General features: G+C 40.9%; 1 protein-coding gene and 1 long non-coding RNA gene across 2 annotated transcripts; both read right to left on the reverse strand.

The window, feature by feature from the left end:
- Positions 1–10,204: 10,204 nt before the first annotated feature.
- On the reverse strand, positions 10,205–10,882 carry LOC120423047 (uncharacterized). The gene is made up of 2 exons (XR_005606196.2): positions 10,607–10,882; positions 10,205–10,515 (listed from the first exon to the last, which is right to left on the reverse strand). It is a non-coding gene; the product is annotated as an uncharacterized LOC120423047 (long non-coding RNA).
- A 2,569-nt stretch (positions 10,883–13,451) lies between these two features.
- LOC120423054 (protein tailless) lies at positions 13,452–15,287 on the reverse strand. The gene is made up of 2 exons (XM_039586725.2): positions 15,038–15,287; positions 13,452–14,752 (listed from the first exon to the last, which is right to left on the reverse strand). Exons 1-2 carry the CDS (start codon positions 15,108–15,110, stop codon positions 13,632–13,634), a joined length of 1,194 nt encoding a protein of 397 aa, XP_039442659.1. The 5' UTR covers positions 15,111–15,287; the 3' UTR covers positions 13,452–13,631.
- Between the last annotated feature and the right edge of the window lie 428 nt (positions 15,288–15,715).

Raw genomic sequence — 15,715 nt, forward strand, 5'->3', positions numbered from 1 at the left:
TTGCGCGTGGTTGCATTTCAAATGAATTAATTCCATCTCATCTAGCAATGTACAGGGAAAAGATGACAAACACAGAAACCCCCTTCCAAAAAGGCAGCTGAGCGTCACATTCAACGAGCTTATTATTGAAATACCGCACAGTTCCATATGCCGGGTTTGTGACGGGAAAAATTGCCATCGCAGCATTTTTCACCCTCAAAATTAATAAAACCACAGTTTCAATTGTTTTGCGCGAGACTTGAACCACAGAAAGGTTAATACATTTGTTGCAAATTTTGGCACCGGTCATCAAGCCATGTGACACAAAGTCGAAACAATGCCGTAGCAAACAAAACTCCTTTTCTGTTTCAAGTGTCTGCAACCATAATTTTTAATTTACATTATTGTTTGTCCTGATTTACCTCCTTTATGCAGCAATCGGTTGAAACAATGAACGCACTCTCACGAGTCCTTTTCGAAACTTCACGCGTCGAAGAAAGAAACGATCAAACGAACGCACCAGTGAGCGCAAGAAACCAGCAAATAAAGGGGGAAGGGACTTTTTGGCGAACTGTCGCCACTCGAGGCTCTCGGGTCTCGAGAATTGGCAGGGGAATAATTGCTGCGAGTGGCCACTCGAGATTGTATAAAAAATGTTGATACATTTGAAGTGAGGCTTTGTGATTTCAATCGACGAACAGAAAATCTGTCGCATGCATCAGAATTAAAAAAAAAAAAACTCGGCTCAAGAACGTTCTTCAACTATGCTGCTGCAGTGTTCCTCGTGAGGCTTGGAAAGAGTTTGCCTCATCGAACTGTGCGGGTTCAAGTGGACGCTCGCTTCGATTGACAGTTCTCACGTTTTCGGGAGTCACCTGGCGTGATTTTGTGGCTTTCTTGAGGTTTTTCGACGCGGGCTCTTATGAGAAAGGGGTTTGAACTTATTTGGTAGATTTGTTTCTGTCTGAGGTAACTTAAAACAAAATTTATTTCAATTATTATGTTAGTACTGGTGTATGCGTCATTTTAAAGGTTAATATTTTATAATAATCTTAATCAAATTCTGGTGGTGAAATGTTTGCAAAATGTGAAAATCTTAGAGTATATGGTCTTGTTACCCATCGAATTTCATACATGTATGACGTAAATTGCTTTAAATCACGGTAAAATTGATTTTATGGATCAAATTGACGTCAAATGTTCCCTAGCTCGTGGCAATTCGTTCATTTCAATGATATTTGAAGAAACGATTAAAATCTGATCCGGAAATTGACGCTTGGCCACGACGAGGATGACACCCAACACGCTGCAGAACTATGCAGCAATTAAATAAATACACCCCTTTTGAGCTATAACCACGCGGCCGGATTATGGCCCTGCCTATGTCCATAATCTCTAACAAGAGACAAACCCTTCAGCTGTTTTGAGTTATATTCAAATGCGGTGCGTTTGCTATTGAATTAACTTTTTTTTATTTTTGATTGCATAAAATCTTCGGCAGATACTTATTCACGTGCTCTGATTTAGTTGATTTGAATTTGTTCACTGTTACGTTACTTTTCAGGCTAATGTGACAAAATAACATAGATTCCGTCGAATTTGGCCATTATTTTTGTTTCAATTACAAGTCAATGTGTAGGCCCGGAGTAAAAATGCTTACTCTACTTTTAATGAGATTAAAAAATCAAAAATGCAATTCATGCCATTCCCTCGGGTGAACCCTGGATAACGCTGGAAGTAAAATCGCTAAGGCGAGACAAGACGTGACGACAACGTTTAGAGCGTCACCATCCTGTGGACAACCAGTAAAAAAATGATTCCGGAGGTAGCAGTTTAAAAAAATGTATGCTTTACGCTACTGAATAAAATAAACAAACAAACAACAACAAAAAAATATAAAAATTATTTAAATATCAAAAGAAAAGCACACATTTTCAAAACGAACTGCAAAATTGGCATCTAAGTAGGGGAAATATACCCTTCCTCATCGCATTTCTATTATCAGCCTATCAATACTTGGACCACAAAACTACTGCTTTCATTAAGTTTTTTGACTACATCAAAGTAATAAATAGCTCAAATAAAGGTAGAAACGTTCATTTGTTGATTACCGTAATCAAGGGTGACATTGGGTCGGGGGTTGAAATTGGGTCATACAAAAATGCTGAAATTTGTATGACCCAATCTCACCCCTGATGACGGCACTCTGAAAAATTGTTTTTGGTAGCGGAAAACTGTAAAAGTGATGAAAATTGGTCGGAAAGCTTAATGTGCCGAAAATGGGTATATTTTCCATAGATCAAGCTGCTAAGTATCTATAGAATCTTGTTTTGGGCGTTTTTCGTACAGCTCTAACTTATGGCAATCATGATCGTTAACATGTTCAGGTAGAATTACTTTTTTTCATACCTGTTCAGGAAGTAATGAGTGTTAAGAAAATTAAATTATTTGTTTGGAGTAATATAGTTCTGACAAAATTGTGGGCGTAATGTTTTCACTGCGTTTCTTACAGTTTGACCTATTTGCTGTCAATTATCTGTTCTCGGTACCGTTTCATGCGGTAAGAAAAAGTAGAGTACCGTTCATTTGGGTCATAATGTCACCGTGTTTTTTCTCACTCGTTTTACACGAGGTACTAATTAGACCTCTTTGTTATCGGTCTATTTTGGCATGTTTAGGTCACAAGGCCTGGCCAGCTAATGTGGCAAGTAATGGAATGGCAAAGAAGACGAGTGACAAATTGCTTCAATAAATCAGTCAATTAGGCACAACAATACGCCTCAATCATAACCATTGTAAACATTGGCAAAAATAATGTTCCTTCCATGATTTTTTAGATTTCTTTCATATGCCAAGCAATCCGTTTGCAGGCAGGTTATATAGTCCAATAGCAATCAATCCCGTTAAGGAGCTATTTTTTGCAAATAATCTTCCTAGAGCAATCTGAGGGAAAACGGATTACGTCAAATGTCGTCAAATTCGGACCATGAACTGTTAAAGGTTTCCTAGTAAAGCCCATTAGACTCACCTCAATAAAAATCAATTATCATCCTAGATGGATTTAAGAATTCCACACCAGGTAAGATTTGCACTACAATATCTTTTAAAAAAGAGCAACCATTATTGGCAGCGAAGCAGAAAATGAGCAATTCTGTGCACACAAATTAAACCGAATAATCGGTTGACATGTTGTGGATTTGGCGTGACACAGCCGGCATACTCGCCTGAAGGAATGAAAGGGAAGCTTATTTTCTGTTCAATAGAGCTCGTACAAATAATGAACTTTGCGATGAAAAAAAAAAGTGGGAACCAATTTGTCAACTGCTTTTTCACTGCCTTTCACTCACACACGCTGGTTTATTGACCATTTCCTGTATGCTAATTCCGATGTAAAACACGATTGATACAATGGAAAAGCAGACGGTAACAATCAATATTTTTCCGTCCAATTATTATAATCCGGATTTGGGTTGGGTTTTCCTCGGAAATGCAATTTCTTGGACGTAAAGAAATGAAATTTGGTTTTATAATATTTTTCAACATTTAAACAAGAGTTAAACCAAAACATTTAAGCTTCTGGCGAACAATTTTTAAATCAGCCTTTAACTAAACAATTTGAACAAAAATACAAATTGACACAAAATACAGTGACCAAAATATTCAAGAGCAAGGATTTTTGTGAATTAAAGAATCATGAATGATTATATTATTGAATCTATAATAAATAGTGCACTTATATTATTTGATATTTTATGCAGTTACAAAGCAAAAAAAATCATGGTAAAATTACATATAAAAACGGGGTACATCTTTTATGTCAGAAAAAGCTTAAATTTTACCTCTAATAATGTATACATTTACATGTGGAAGACGTAGGGAAAAAATATCTGTAATCCCAAAAAATATTCAACCGGCGATAGTTATATCTAGCTCACTAAGTCCGCGCCCTAACCCGCACGGCCAACTCGCCGCTGTGTAAACTGAACGATCAAAGCCATCTTTTCCCTTCTGGATTCGATTGCTTAGTGAAGGGAAGGTAGTGCCACTGAATCCGCTTTGTAAATGCAGTCCCGATACTCTTCATGGGTGATGGAAAAAAATAATACTTTTTTTAAACGAGATTGGCACTTTTTTTAAAGAATGAATGCAAATACAAAATATGCTTTTTATTCAATATCGATGGCCCTTTGTGCTAATAGATAGGGTAGGGTAGTCATCAATGAGACACTTTTGGTTTTTAAACTTCAACGATTTTTGTATTTTTTTCATTAGCATGTTTTAAAGAGCTTTTTGTTGCATTTGCTTTCTTTTAGTTTGTTCTAACATTTACCAAAATATGAGATCTGACGTCTACAGCCAAAGTTATTCAACTGTCTCATTGTAGACGCACTTGGCAGGAACAATGAGGCAGCTGGGGAACAACACATCATTTTTTATATTGTTCCATTGCAGGTGACTTGCTTTCAACATTTTCAAGCAATTTTGTCAACACGAAACTTCAATTCCATATATTTTACCAAATAACTTTATATTTTTGGTTAAATGAAGTTCAAATTCATTAAATATGCCAAAAATCACTTCAATTCATGTTTTGAAAGATTTCCAAAGATTTTGAAAAGTTTAATGAAGAAAAATCAAAGTGTCTCATGGTTACCCATGGGTCGAAAAGAGTGGGGAACAATGAGACAGCCCTGGATTCTGAGTATATTCTAAATTTTGGTCAAACCTAGTCAAAGGACATTGTAGCCCAACTCATACCCTGTGAAATGACGAAAGGAATTTGGAGAAACTTTAGTTTTGAGTTAATGGCAGCCTATGAGCGAAAATGTATTTTTAGTCATAATTTACTTTTACACCCCAGAATCAAACTTGTATGAATAACATTGCAAGGGAGCTTCTATAACCAAAGCCACTATTATGGCAGACGTGTATCTAGTAGGCACACCTTTCCCCCAAATATGAGCCTGATAGATTGAAACTACGTCTTGTGAGAGCAATTTTATCATTGTTCCCCGTGTCTCATTGATGACTACTCTACCCTATGCCTTGTTAACATTTTCACGAGTATTTAAAAAATCAAAAAGGGAAATTTGTATTTTATCGAGAAATAAGTTCAAACGTTCCTTTCGTTTTGGCTGCTTACTACAAAACAAGAAATCCGATGGTGAAATCGCATGCAAAAGCATGCACATCACCTTCGTCAAAAAAGACACTTAATATTACACAATGCATGTACAATTTTCGTAAACACAATAAAAAGTTGCAATCAACGGGGTTCAAACCCATCACCAACAGTAAGGACTGGCGCCTTAGCCCGCTCGGCCAGCAGACAGAAGAAGAATGAAAAGGATAAACGCATATATGAGCTTGACATTTCGGTTAACATTCCAACGCCCAAGGCTCCAAAAAAGTTGGAACGGTAACTTCAACTCGCTGGTTCTCGAGCATAACTCAACCAATCAAGATGATTCTTTTTTCCAGTGATTTGTTAGAATGTCTAGATGATCCTAGAACTTTGCTTAATTTGATCAAATCTGTAATTTCTGCGACTGAAAACATCGTTCCAACTTTTTTTTTCGAGTGTAAAAAAAAAATCGCCAGAAATTCCGTGGAGGCAGTCGTTTTGAAAATAGGTGGAACGATGTTTTCAGTCGCATAAATTACAGATTTGATCAAATTAAGTTCTGCAAAGTTCTAGGATCATCTAGACATTCTAACAAATCACAGGAAAAAAGAATCATCTTGATTGGTTGAGTTATGCCCGAGAACCAGCGAGTTGAAGTTACCGTTCCAACTTTTTTGGGAGGCTTGGGCGTCCGTGTAAGTTGGACATGCGTTGGGCGTTCCAGTGTTAAGGGACCATCCATAAACCACGTGGACACTTTTTTGGGAATCTCAAACCCCCGCCCTTCATGGACAATTGTCCATACAAAAAAAAATCTTTTTTGTACGGAGCGTGGACAATCGCCATACCCCCCCCCCCCCCCAAAGTGTCCACGTGGTTTATGGATGGTCCCTAAGTAGGTTTCCCATACTTATGGGCTACATATTTAAAAATTTATTTTATACCCAAGCCTTTTACACGCAGCTGGATTACTAATTATTTTGCTGTGTAGGGTAACATTGAAAAAAAATCGACATGAGGGATACCCCCTGACTCCATTCCTTGTGTCAAAATGAGTAATTGTGCCAATTTTGAGCCAAATCGGCCAAGGTTTAGGGGTCGCTTTTGATCCTTGAAGTTAGTATGGGAAAATTCGCTGAAATGTATGAGGAAAAATATCGTTTTAGAATTTTGTCAGCAGGTGGCGTAGGTCTCACCTAAACTTGTAGGAAATTTTATTTCCTACAACTTTGTCGAAGGGTGCAAAACGATCTGAGTTGATCCTATTCTTTGGGGATTTCTTTAGTAAAAAGTATTTTCTTTCATACTTCCTATATACTGCCCATGTTCGCATAAATGTCCAATATGCAAAAACAGCAAGCTGAGAAAACCGCATTTGAAGTTTGTCCCACACGTAAGGACATTTATGCGATCAGGGGCAGTATACCCCTCATCGCTTTGCTGATAACTCATCAGGTTCATCTCGGATCTTCGTGCACCCTTTGACAATATTGTAGGGAATTGAATTTCTTACAAGAATCTCACACTTGGACAATTTTGGCCAAGATCTTTGCTGCCCCTGATCGCTTAAATGTCCCATATGCATTTTTATCACTTGTGAGTTATTGATGCAGTTTGGTTCAAAATCGTGTGCTCTTTCAGAAAAGCCTAAAACATCCAGTACTTCGTTCTAGAAATCTGGAGGAAATCCAGTTTTTTTCGCGAAAACGTAACACGTAACACGTGTGCTGCCCATAATTGAAAATTCGGCTATTATGCCAAATCAAGTATTCCGAGAAAAATGCGTGTTAGTGTTTGTCACAAAATCTCCGTCAAGGGAATTTCCCATAAGAGTGGCATATTAGCCGTTTGGTTTTTCGCATCGGCAGCCAAGTCTAAACACTATTTCAGTGAAATTCAAGTTCCAGGAGATGCGTTGGAACATCCTCCACCGCCTGGTGCTAATATCTCGTTTTTGCCAAAAGTGGATATTAGCCGTTTTTTCAATGGTGGGCAGTGTGGGACAAAATTGTTTTGAATTTTTCTCAGCTTGCTGTTTTTGCATATGAGACCTTTACAGCCTTGCCTTGCCTTAGCACCGCATATGGGGGATGCAAAACCGAGGCGTGCATGGCTGAATGGGATTCTGGCTACCGTCAGTGGGGGTGACATTGGGTCTGAGGGGTGAGATTGGGTCAAAGTGATTTTTTACGGATTTTACCATTTTTCAGGTTATTCTCAATGAAACTGAATTCTGTTAAAAGGGTTGTGTAGGGGACATCGTAAGATGACTTCGCTGAAAAAATCTCGTTTCTAGAACGAAAACGAAACTATTGGCACTACGCCCCCCGGGGCATGGCCTTCCTCTAACGTGGGATTTCTGCTCCAGCGCCTCTGACGAGACAGGAGAAACCGGGACCGACGTTTTACTTCACCATCCGATAGAAGCTCAGTGGATAAGGCGGGAATCGAACCCGCGTCTCATAGCATCATCGGGATCGGCAGCCGAAGCCGCTACCCCTGCGCCACGAGACCCAGAACAAATCCTGTTATTTTGGCAGTTGTCTAAAGTTGGGGTACGTTTTTGGTAAAAAATTACCTCTCGAAAAATCATTTTTCTAATATTTTTGTTAGAATTGCTCGAAAACTACCCAAATGTTTGAAAATCTCCACTTCAAACATTGTAGCGTGTCAATACGATTCCCTCGAACAAGAAACGCTGTTGGATGCTGGTTTTTACCATATCGTTGTATTTGAGCATCATTTTAGTTTTATTTGACCCAATGTCACCCCCTCTAAGGGGTGAGATTGGGTCAATTTTCAAATTATTGGCATTTAAGGTACCGTAAACTGGGGTGACTTTGATAGCCTGGGGTGACTTTGATAGGTTTTTCAAATGCTCGTCAAATTAATATCTAAACATTTTTGAGAATTTTTAGTATGTAAGTTTTAAGGGATAGCTTATTATTAAACATATATGCAACAATGTGACTGTTACATAGGATGTATCAAAATTAGTGGCCAAATCAAATTTCTATCAATGTCACCCCGGGCTATCAAAGTCACCCCAGTTTACGGTAGTGTTCATCAAAATCCACCATATTTTGGGAAAATGTTAGTAAACTATCTAAGAACAAATCTACTTTGAAAGTTTTTCGATGTTATATAAATTGTTTTTGTTATTAAGAAATTTCGAGAGGTGTATCGTTTTTTGACCCATAGTCACCCCCACTGACGGTATATGAGAGACATTATTGTTATTGCAATATGGGTGACAAATGATCGGGATTTTTACATGCATTTCGAAAGTAATCACACAAGTTTATGAAAAAAACTCAACATTTTCACAAAACTACGTATTTTCAAGTATAAATAAATTTAAATTTATAGATAGTGATACAATTCTAGAAATTTTCATAAAAAGTTTGTCAAATAATGCTGCATTAGGATGACAATAAAAAAACGACACAAGGGATACCCCCTGATTCGATTCCTTAGGATCAACTCGGATCTTCTTGCACCCTTCGACAAATTTGAAGGAAATTGGATTTGTTTCCTCCTTCTGCCAAAATCTTGAAGCAATGATTTTCTCCATACATTTTCGCGATTTTACCCATATAAACTTCAACAATAAAAAGCGATGCCTAAAAATTTTCGATTTGGCTCAAAATTTGCACAGTTACTTATAATTGCCTTAAGAATCGAGTCAGGGGGTATCTCTTAAGCATTTCCAGAATTTTCAATTTTTTGTCACCCTATGCTGTATGAATCTGTCAATGGAAAAACATGGCTAAATGGCAAAGCATACAAAAAAAGAAGAGCCAAACTCAAAAGAATCCTGGCCTCGGGGCAAGACAGTGAGCAAGGGAGTTACTCTTGTTACTCTAAGTTCCTCCCGTTTCCTCTACTTTGCTCCCGTTGCTCAGAAATTTTACTTTTGACAGTTTCCCATCTCATTCTTCTTGGTTGCTCTACATTCCTCCCGATTCCTCCCGATTGCTCCCGTTTGCTCTCGGTTGCTCTGGTTGCTTCAGGAGAAATCTCTCTGAAGAGAGCAAAAAATGAGAGAAGAGCAAAACAACAAAATGACATTTCGTTGTTTATTTACACATTTTCCAGATTGAATCGACTCGCTCAAAGAAATTTTCCGAATATTTTCTGTTCCTAGTCTGTTCTTTTAACCCCTGGCCAGGTTGCCTGGCAAGATTGGCCATATTGCACTGGAAGTGTCCCGCGTAGACCGACGGCGGATACAGAATCGATGAAAGCTCCGTAAAGAATCTATCGCATCTTCGGTACTTTTACTCCCGGCGTACGGATATGTAGGCGGCAAGAGCGAAAGGCAATCCGACGGTGGCAACGACGGCTACAAAGTTTGGTGCTGATTTTCGGGTTGGGAAGGAAATAAAATGGCCTCCAGAGGCTGGTCGGTGTCCAGTTCCCGGTCGAAAGTACCGATCCGGAAACTGTTCGGCAATAGCAGCGGGGATTTGAACGAGAAGCAAATTTCAATAAAGAAATGGACAAGAAAAAACGTGCTACATTCCAACCGCCAGACCATGTCCGCTCTGGTCAAACTGAGGCGTTGTGTAAGGCACCCTGGCGAATCCCTCAGCATCGAGCTATCACGTTCTGGTGGTTATGTTCGAAATGCTGCACATGTGTTGTCGGAGATTTCGCTGCTGGATTTGTGGCGCGGTGTGGCATCCACTAGGGCACCTGGCGTTGTGGGCAATGCCGAGGTCGGCGCGCATCTGGTCCCTACGGTTACGCTCGTTTCCTGCGTACTCGGTCCACGCTCCTTTTCGAACCATAAGTTTCTACCACATGATCGGTCGGGGCTATGATAGAACGATGCTGAAACCCCTTGACAATCTTGATTTTAATCTGGACGTTTTGCTTTACCGCGACTATTCCCTCAAGCAAATGGCCATTCTTGACGCTTCGGAACAGAGATGGGAATCGACTGTACGGGACTAAAGGATTAGAGGACGCGGTGCTCTTGTACAAAAAAGCATCTGCTTTGCTGAAGGATTGTGGGTAATTTAACTTTGAGTAGAGAGAGTTCAAGTTTGCACTAGCAAGGCCCAGGCTGGCACGAATCAACAAAACCCCACTCCACCCCTCGGAAAACCAATTTTATTTATCAACACAAGAGTAGAATAATTACATTCACATTATATTACAACGTAGTCTGTCAGCATATTACGATGGAAACACGATTTCTAGGTAACCTTTTCCGCCTTCAGCACTCGTGCCCGACCAACGGTGCACTTGTCCTTGGCCTTGGTCAGTACATCGGTTAGTACGGTCATGTCAGTTCAGTTCACTCAGATGTCCAAGGGAGTCAGTAGCTCTTGATATTGATGCGCCTCGCTCCATGACCGTTCCAACCTTGTGTTCCCGCACGGAACCAGATTCCCAAGCATGATCTGGCGGAGGAGGAAGATAAAAAAATTAGATGAGCAATGCTCGAGTGCGAAAGTTCCCCAGCCCCGTTGAAAATTCCTCCTTAATACTTACCAGAACTTGATGCTTAGATGCAGCGGGTTGCCGAGCAAGACTTTCCGGCATTAGCAGCACTTTTTTAAATGTTTTATTAACAAAAACAAGAAAATAGTGCACTTTTAATAGGCACAATCGAAACGACAAAAAACAGAAAGACATCAGATGCGAATGGAGAGAAACGTCAACAATGTCAAAAGTGACATTTCCGAGCAGCCAGATTGGCGTTTCTCTCGTTTCTCTAAATTTCTCTCGTTTCCTCCCGGTTGCTCCCAGAGCAACTCTCGTTTGTTCTGTTTTGCCTTCCTCACTGAGGTAAGGCTATAATCCTGCTCTAAAAATGAACTTTCTATTAAAAGCTCCTAGACCTACCTTCATGTATACATATCGACTCAGAATCGAAAACTGAACAAATGTCTGTGTGTGTGTATGTGTGTGTGTATGTGTGTGTGTATGTGTGTGTGTATGTGTGTGTGTATGTATGTATGTGACCAAAATTCTCACTGAGTTTTCTCAGCACTGGCTGAACCGATTTTGATCGAACCAGTTGCATTCGACTTGGTTTAGGGTCCCATACATCGCTATTGAATTGTTTGAAGTTTCGATAAGTAGTTCAAAAGTTATGTATAAAAATGTTTTTTCACAAATACCCGGATCTCAATAATATGCATGTAAACGATGTCCGGATCCATCATCCGACCCATCGTTGGTTAGGTAATTGAAAGGCCTTTCCAATGAGTCCAAGACATTGAAGATCTGGCAACCCTGTCTCGAGTTATGACCACTTAAGTGATATTTATGTACTTTTTTGAAGCCGGATCTCACTTAAATGTATGTAAACGATGTCCGGATCCATCATCCGACCCATCGTTGTTTAGGTAATTGAAAGGCCTTTCCAATGAGTTCAAGACATTGAAGATCTGGCAACCCTGTCTCGAGTTATGACCACTTAAGTGATATTTATGTACTTTTTTGAAGCCGGATCTCACTTAAATGTATGTAAACTATGTCCGGATCCATCATCCGACCCATCGTTGGTTAGGTAATTGAAAGGTCTTTCCAATGAGTTCAAGACATTGAAGATCTGGCAACCCTGTCTCGAGTTATGACCACTTAAGTGATATTTATGTACTTTTTTGAAGCCGGATCTCACTTAAATGTATGTAAACTATGTCCGGATCCATCATCCGATCCATCGTTGGTTAGGTAATTGAATGATCTTTCCAATGAGTCCAAGACATTGCAGATATGGCAACCCTGTCTCAAGTTATGACCACTTAAGTGGTATTCATGTACATTTTTGAAGCCGGATCTCACTTAAATGTATGTAAACTATGACCGGATCCATCATCCGACCCATCGTTGGTTAGATTATTGAAAGGCCTTTCCAATGAGTCCAAGACATTGAAGATCTGGCAACCCTGTCTCGAGTTATGACCGCTTAAGTGATATTTATGTACTTTTTTGAAGCCGGATCTCACTTAAATGTATGTAAACTATGACCGGATCCATCATCCGACCCATCGTTGGTTAGATTATTGAAAGGCCTTTCCAATGAGTAAAAGACATTGAAGATCTGGCAACCCTGTCTCGAGTTATGACCACTTAAGTGATATTTATGTACTTTTTTGAAGCCGGATCTCACTTAAATGTATGTAAACTATGACCGGATCCATCATCCGAACCATCGTTGGTTAGATTATTGAAAGGCCTTTCCAATGAGTCCAAGACATTGAAGATCTGGCAACCCTGTCTCGAGTTATGACCACTTAAGTGATATTTATATACTTTTTTGAAGCCGGATCTCACTTAAATGTATGTAAACTATGTCCGGATCCATCATCCGACCCATCGTTGGTTAGGTAATTGAATGACCTTTCCAATGAGTCCAAGACATTGAAGATCTGGCAACCCTGTCTCGAGTTATGACCACTTAAGTGGGATTCATGTACATTTTTGAAGCCGGATCTCACTTAAATGTATGTAAACTATGTCCGGATCCATCATCCGACCCATCGTTGGTTAGGTAATTGAATGACCTTTCCAATGAGTCCAAGACATTGAAGATCTGGCAACCCTGTCTCGAGTTATGACCACTTAAGTGATATTTATGTACTTTTTTGAAGCCGGATCTCACTTAAATGTATGTAAACGATGTCCGGATCCATCATCCGACCCATCGTTGTTTAGGTAATTGAAAGGCCTTTCCAATGAGTTTAAGACATTGAAGAGCTGGCAACCCTGTCTCGAGTTATGACCACTTAAGTGGTATTCATGTACATTTTTGAAGCCGGATCTCACTTAAATGTATGTAAACTATGTCCGGATCCATCATCCGACCCATCGTTGGTTAGGTAATTGAAAGGCCTTTCCAATAAATCCATAGCATTGAAGAACTGACAACCCTGTATCGAGTTATTACCACATAAGTTATACATTGTGTTCTTTTTTTCTGGATCTAAAAAAATGATGAAACCACTCATATACCCATTTTTGGTAAAAAGTGAGGAAGGCATCAACCACATAGGTGGATTAAGTTAGTTTTTTTCACTGTCTTGCCCCGAGATCCTGGCCAAGGATTTCAACGAGAGGAAGCGAGACGAAAGCGAGCATCGCAAGAGGATTATTCAATGAACAGCAGACACACCAGAGAGAAAAGGAAAGGCGCATCAACAGCAAGCAACTATGGCGGCTAGGTCGTTTGAAATGAATGGAGAAGATGGAAAATGTGTGTGCGTGTGTAGAAGCAGAATTGAAGATCGCTTTAGAGGCGATTATCCCGTAACGGGAATTTCTCCTTTTTTTTTGCAGAAAGCTGGATAAAATGCAATTTTTGGTTTGTTTTGATAAAATATTTGCTTTTTATTTGTAACTACTTTAAATTGCGCTAGAATAACGATATTTTTTCTTCTCTTAGTGATAATAATTGAACACTTAAATAGATTCTTTGATTTTGATAGCCGCTTACGTATTTACACAACCAATCACAGTTTGATGACCCCATCTACCAGAAACGGATCGATCCCAGCTTAACGCGCCATTTTTACTTCTGACGGTAGAAGTCGAGCAGAAGTTTGAGCAGCGGAGCCGGTCCGATGTTCCGTCGGAAGAACAGTTCCTCGATGGTATAGGTTGAGACGTTTCGAAGAGCCGGGAGCAGCTGGAGTAGCGCGCGGTACCGGTCAATAGGTCCTGGTCTGCAAGTTCGAATGTAAGAGGCGAGAGCGTCCTTGGCTCCGTCTTCGAGGGCGCGTACGGTGGACACTTCCTGAATCGATTTTGACGTGGATGAGATGATGTCAGAGCCGTCGCTACTGCTGCTGGAGATGCTGCTTTCGGGGTCGAATTCCGTTTTGTACAGAACTACGGCTCGTAGGTAGACGAACTCGTTAATATCGACCCGTAGGGCTACGATTTGAGCTAGGATTTCCTGGAAGATTTCGACTTCGCGGATGATGCACTCAGGGACCGGTTCGCCACGATTGGTGTTAAGATATTCGTAGGCGACAAGGAGGTGGTTGAAGTTGATGGGCTGCAGGTATTGGGCGACGGCAAGGATGAAAAATTCGCGCCAGGATTCTTCGAAGAGGACTAGTTGGTCGTCCAGAGGGAGTTTGGTGAAGGGAACGAGATTTTTCAGGAAGTTCACATTCATGAAGAGCAGCTGGGCGGCCGATTCCCGGACAGCGTCAGCAGCGATTAAAGGATGGGGTGACTGCATGGCTGGGAAGAGCGTCGGATGTACCATGGACTGTGGGCTGAAGAAGGCACTTCGCTGCATTGACAGGTCCAGTCCCATCGATTGCTGAGACATCGGGAGCGGTGGTGGAATCATTAGGTCATGACGCAAGGGAGTGTCTTTGGCGATAAACATGGCCATTTGTTTGCGCAGCGTTGAACTCCGCGGTCCACGTTCGTGCTGAACGGCGTCTTTGTTCATGCCAACTTCGAAGCACTTTTTCAACCGACACGCCCGGCATTGATTGCGGTGGGTCTTGTCGACCATGCAGGGCGTCTCGGATTTGGACTTGCACACATACTGCCGACTGCGGCGAATTGATCGCTTGAAGAAACCGGCGCATCCATCGCAAGCGTAGATTCCGTAGTGCTTGCCGGAACTGTGATCGCGGCATACTTTGCAGGGCACATCGTATAAGATTCGACCTGGAGGAGAGAAAGAAAGAAGTCCGTTAGTAAATCAGTCGTCAAAAGGCAGCAGAAAGAGCAGCGGAAATTATATATATTGAAGGATCCGCCCTTCTCAGCAGAGAGCGATTCCAAGTATGAGAAACTGGGGGACGCGGACAAAGGACCGGAAACGTTGTTGTTCCGACAACTTGGAAAGGCAAAACGATGTGCTTTTCCCGTTTTGCTGGTTTATTCGAACGGAAATGGGTGGAATCGCACTATTGATAACGGGATTATTTAACATTTTTCAAACACACTTACTTGATGAAGCCGGAATCCGCAAGTGGTTGTATCGGGGATCCATCAGTTCTGGGGAGCTGACTGGAGACTGCATGGTGAACGTATTCCTTGTATGCTAGTGCCACAAATTTCACTTGAGTGTGCGTTTTAAACTATTCACCACGGCGCACTTGTTCAATATTTTGCTTTTGTCACTATCACTTATCTCGACTCGAAATATCACTCGATATAATCCTCAAAGAGTCCACGGGACACAACAAGGTGATGATGCTCCTTTGGAAGCTTGACTCAGTTTGATCCAGTTTCAGCAGCAACCGACAATTATAAGCACATCCTTGCCCTGGTTTCCAAAGTACAAGTCGGTAAGGCACCACCGCACACCAATACTGCTCTCTGATTGGGTGCAGCTTCCACAAGGACCTCAGGCAGGTCCTATGCGCACGCACGCATACATCCAGAATCGGCTATAAAACAAGGCGGTCCTTGCTTACTGTCGCTTTCCCTCCCGTTGATCTTCCCTCTCGCTCACCCTACTGGGTTCATCGCACCAGGGGTTCATTCCAATTGATGATCCCGACGGAAACTCGCTTTTCTGTGTTGGTAAGGATCATTCATAAAAAGGGTCCGCGTGCAGACACACTCAGTTTCTACCCTACCTATTCGGAGAGTCGTTAATTGTTCGTTGTATCTATTACGACC

Source organism: Culex pipiens, chromosome 1, assembly GCF_016801865.2.
Source record: "Culex pipiens pallens isolate TS chromosome 1, TS_CPP_V2, whole genome shotgun sequence".
Taxonomy (NCBI): Eukaryota; Metazoa; Arthropoda; class Insecta; order Diptera; family Culicidae; genus Culex; species Culex pipiens.

Coding starts and splice junctions, on each gene's coding strand:
- LOC120423054 (XM_039586725.2), bottom strand. CDS start 15,110: ATGCAGTCTCCAGTCAGCTCCCCAGAACTGATGGATCCCCGATACAAC. Junction 14,753..15,037: donor GCGGATTCCGGCTTCATCAA/GTAAGTGTGTTT, acceptor TCTCTCCTCCAG/GTCGAATCTTATACGATGTG.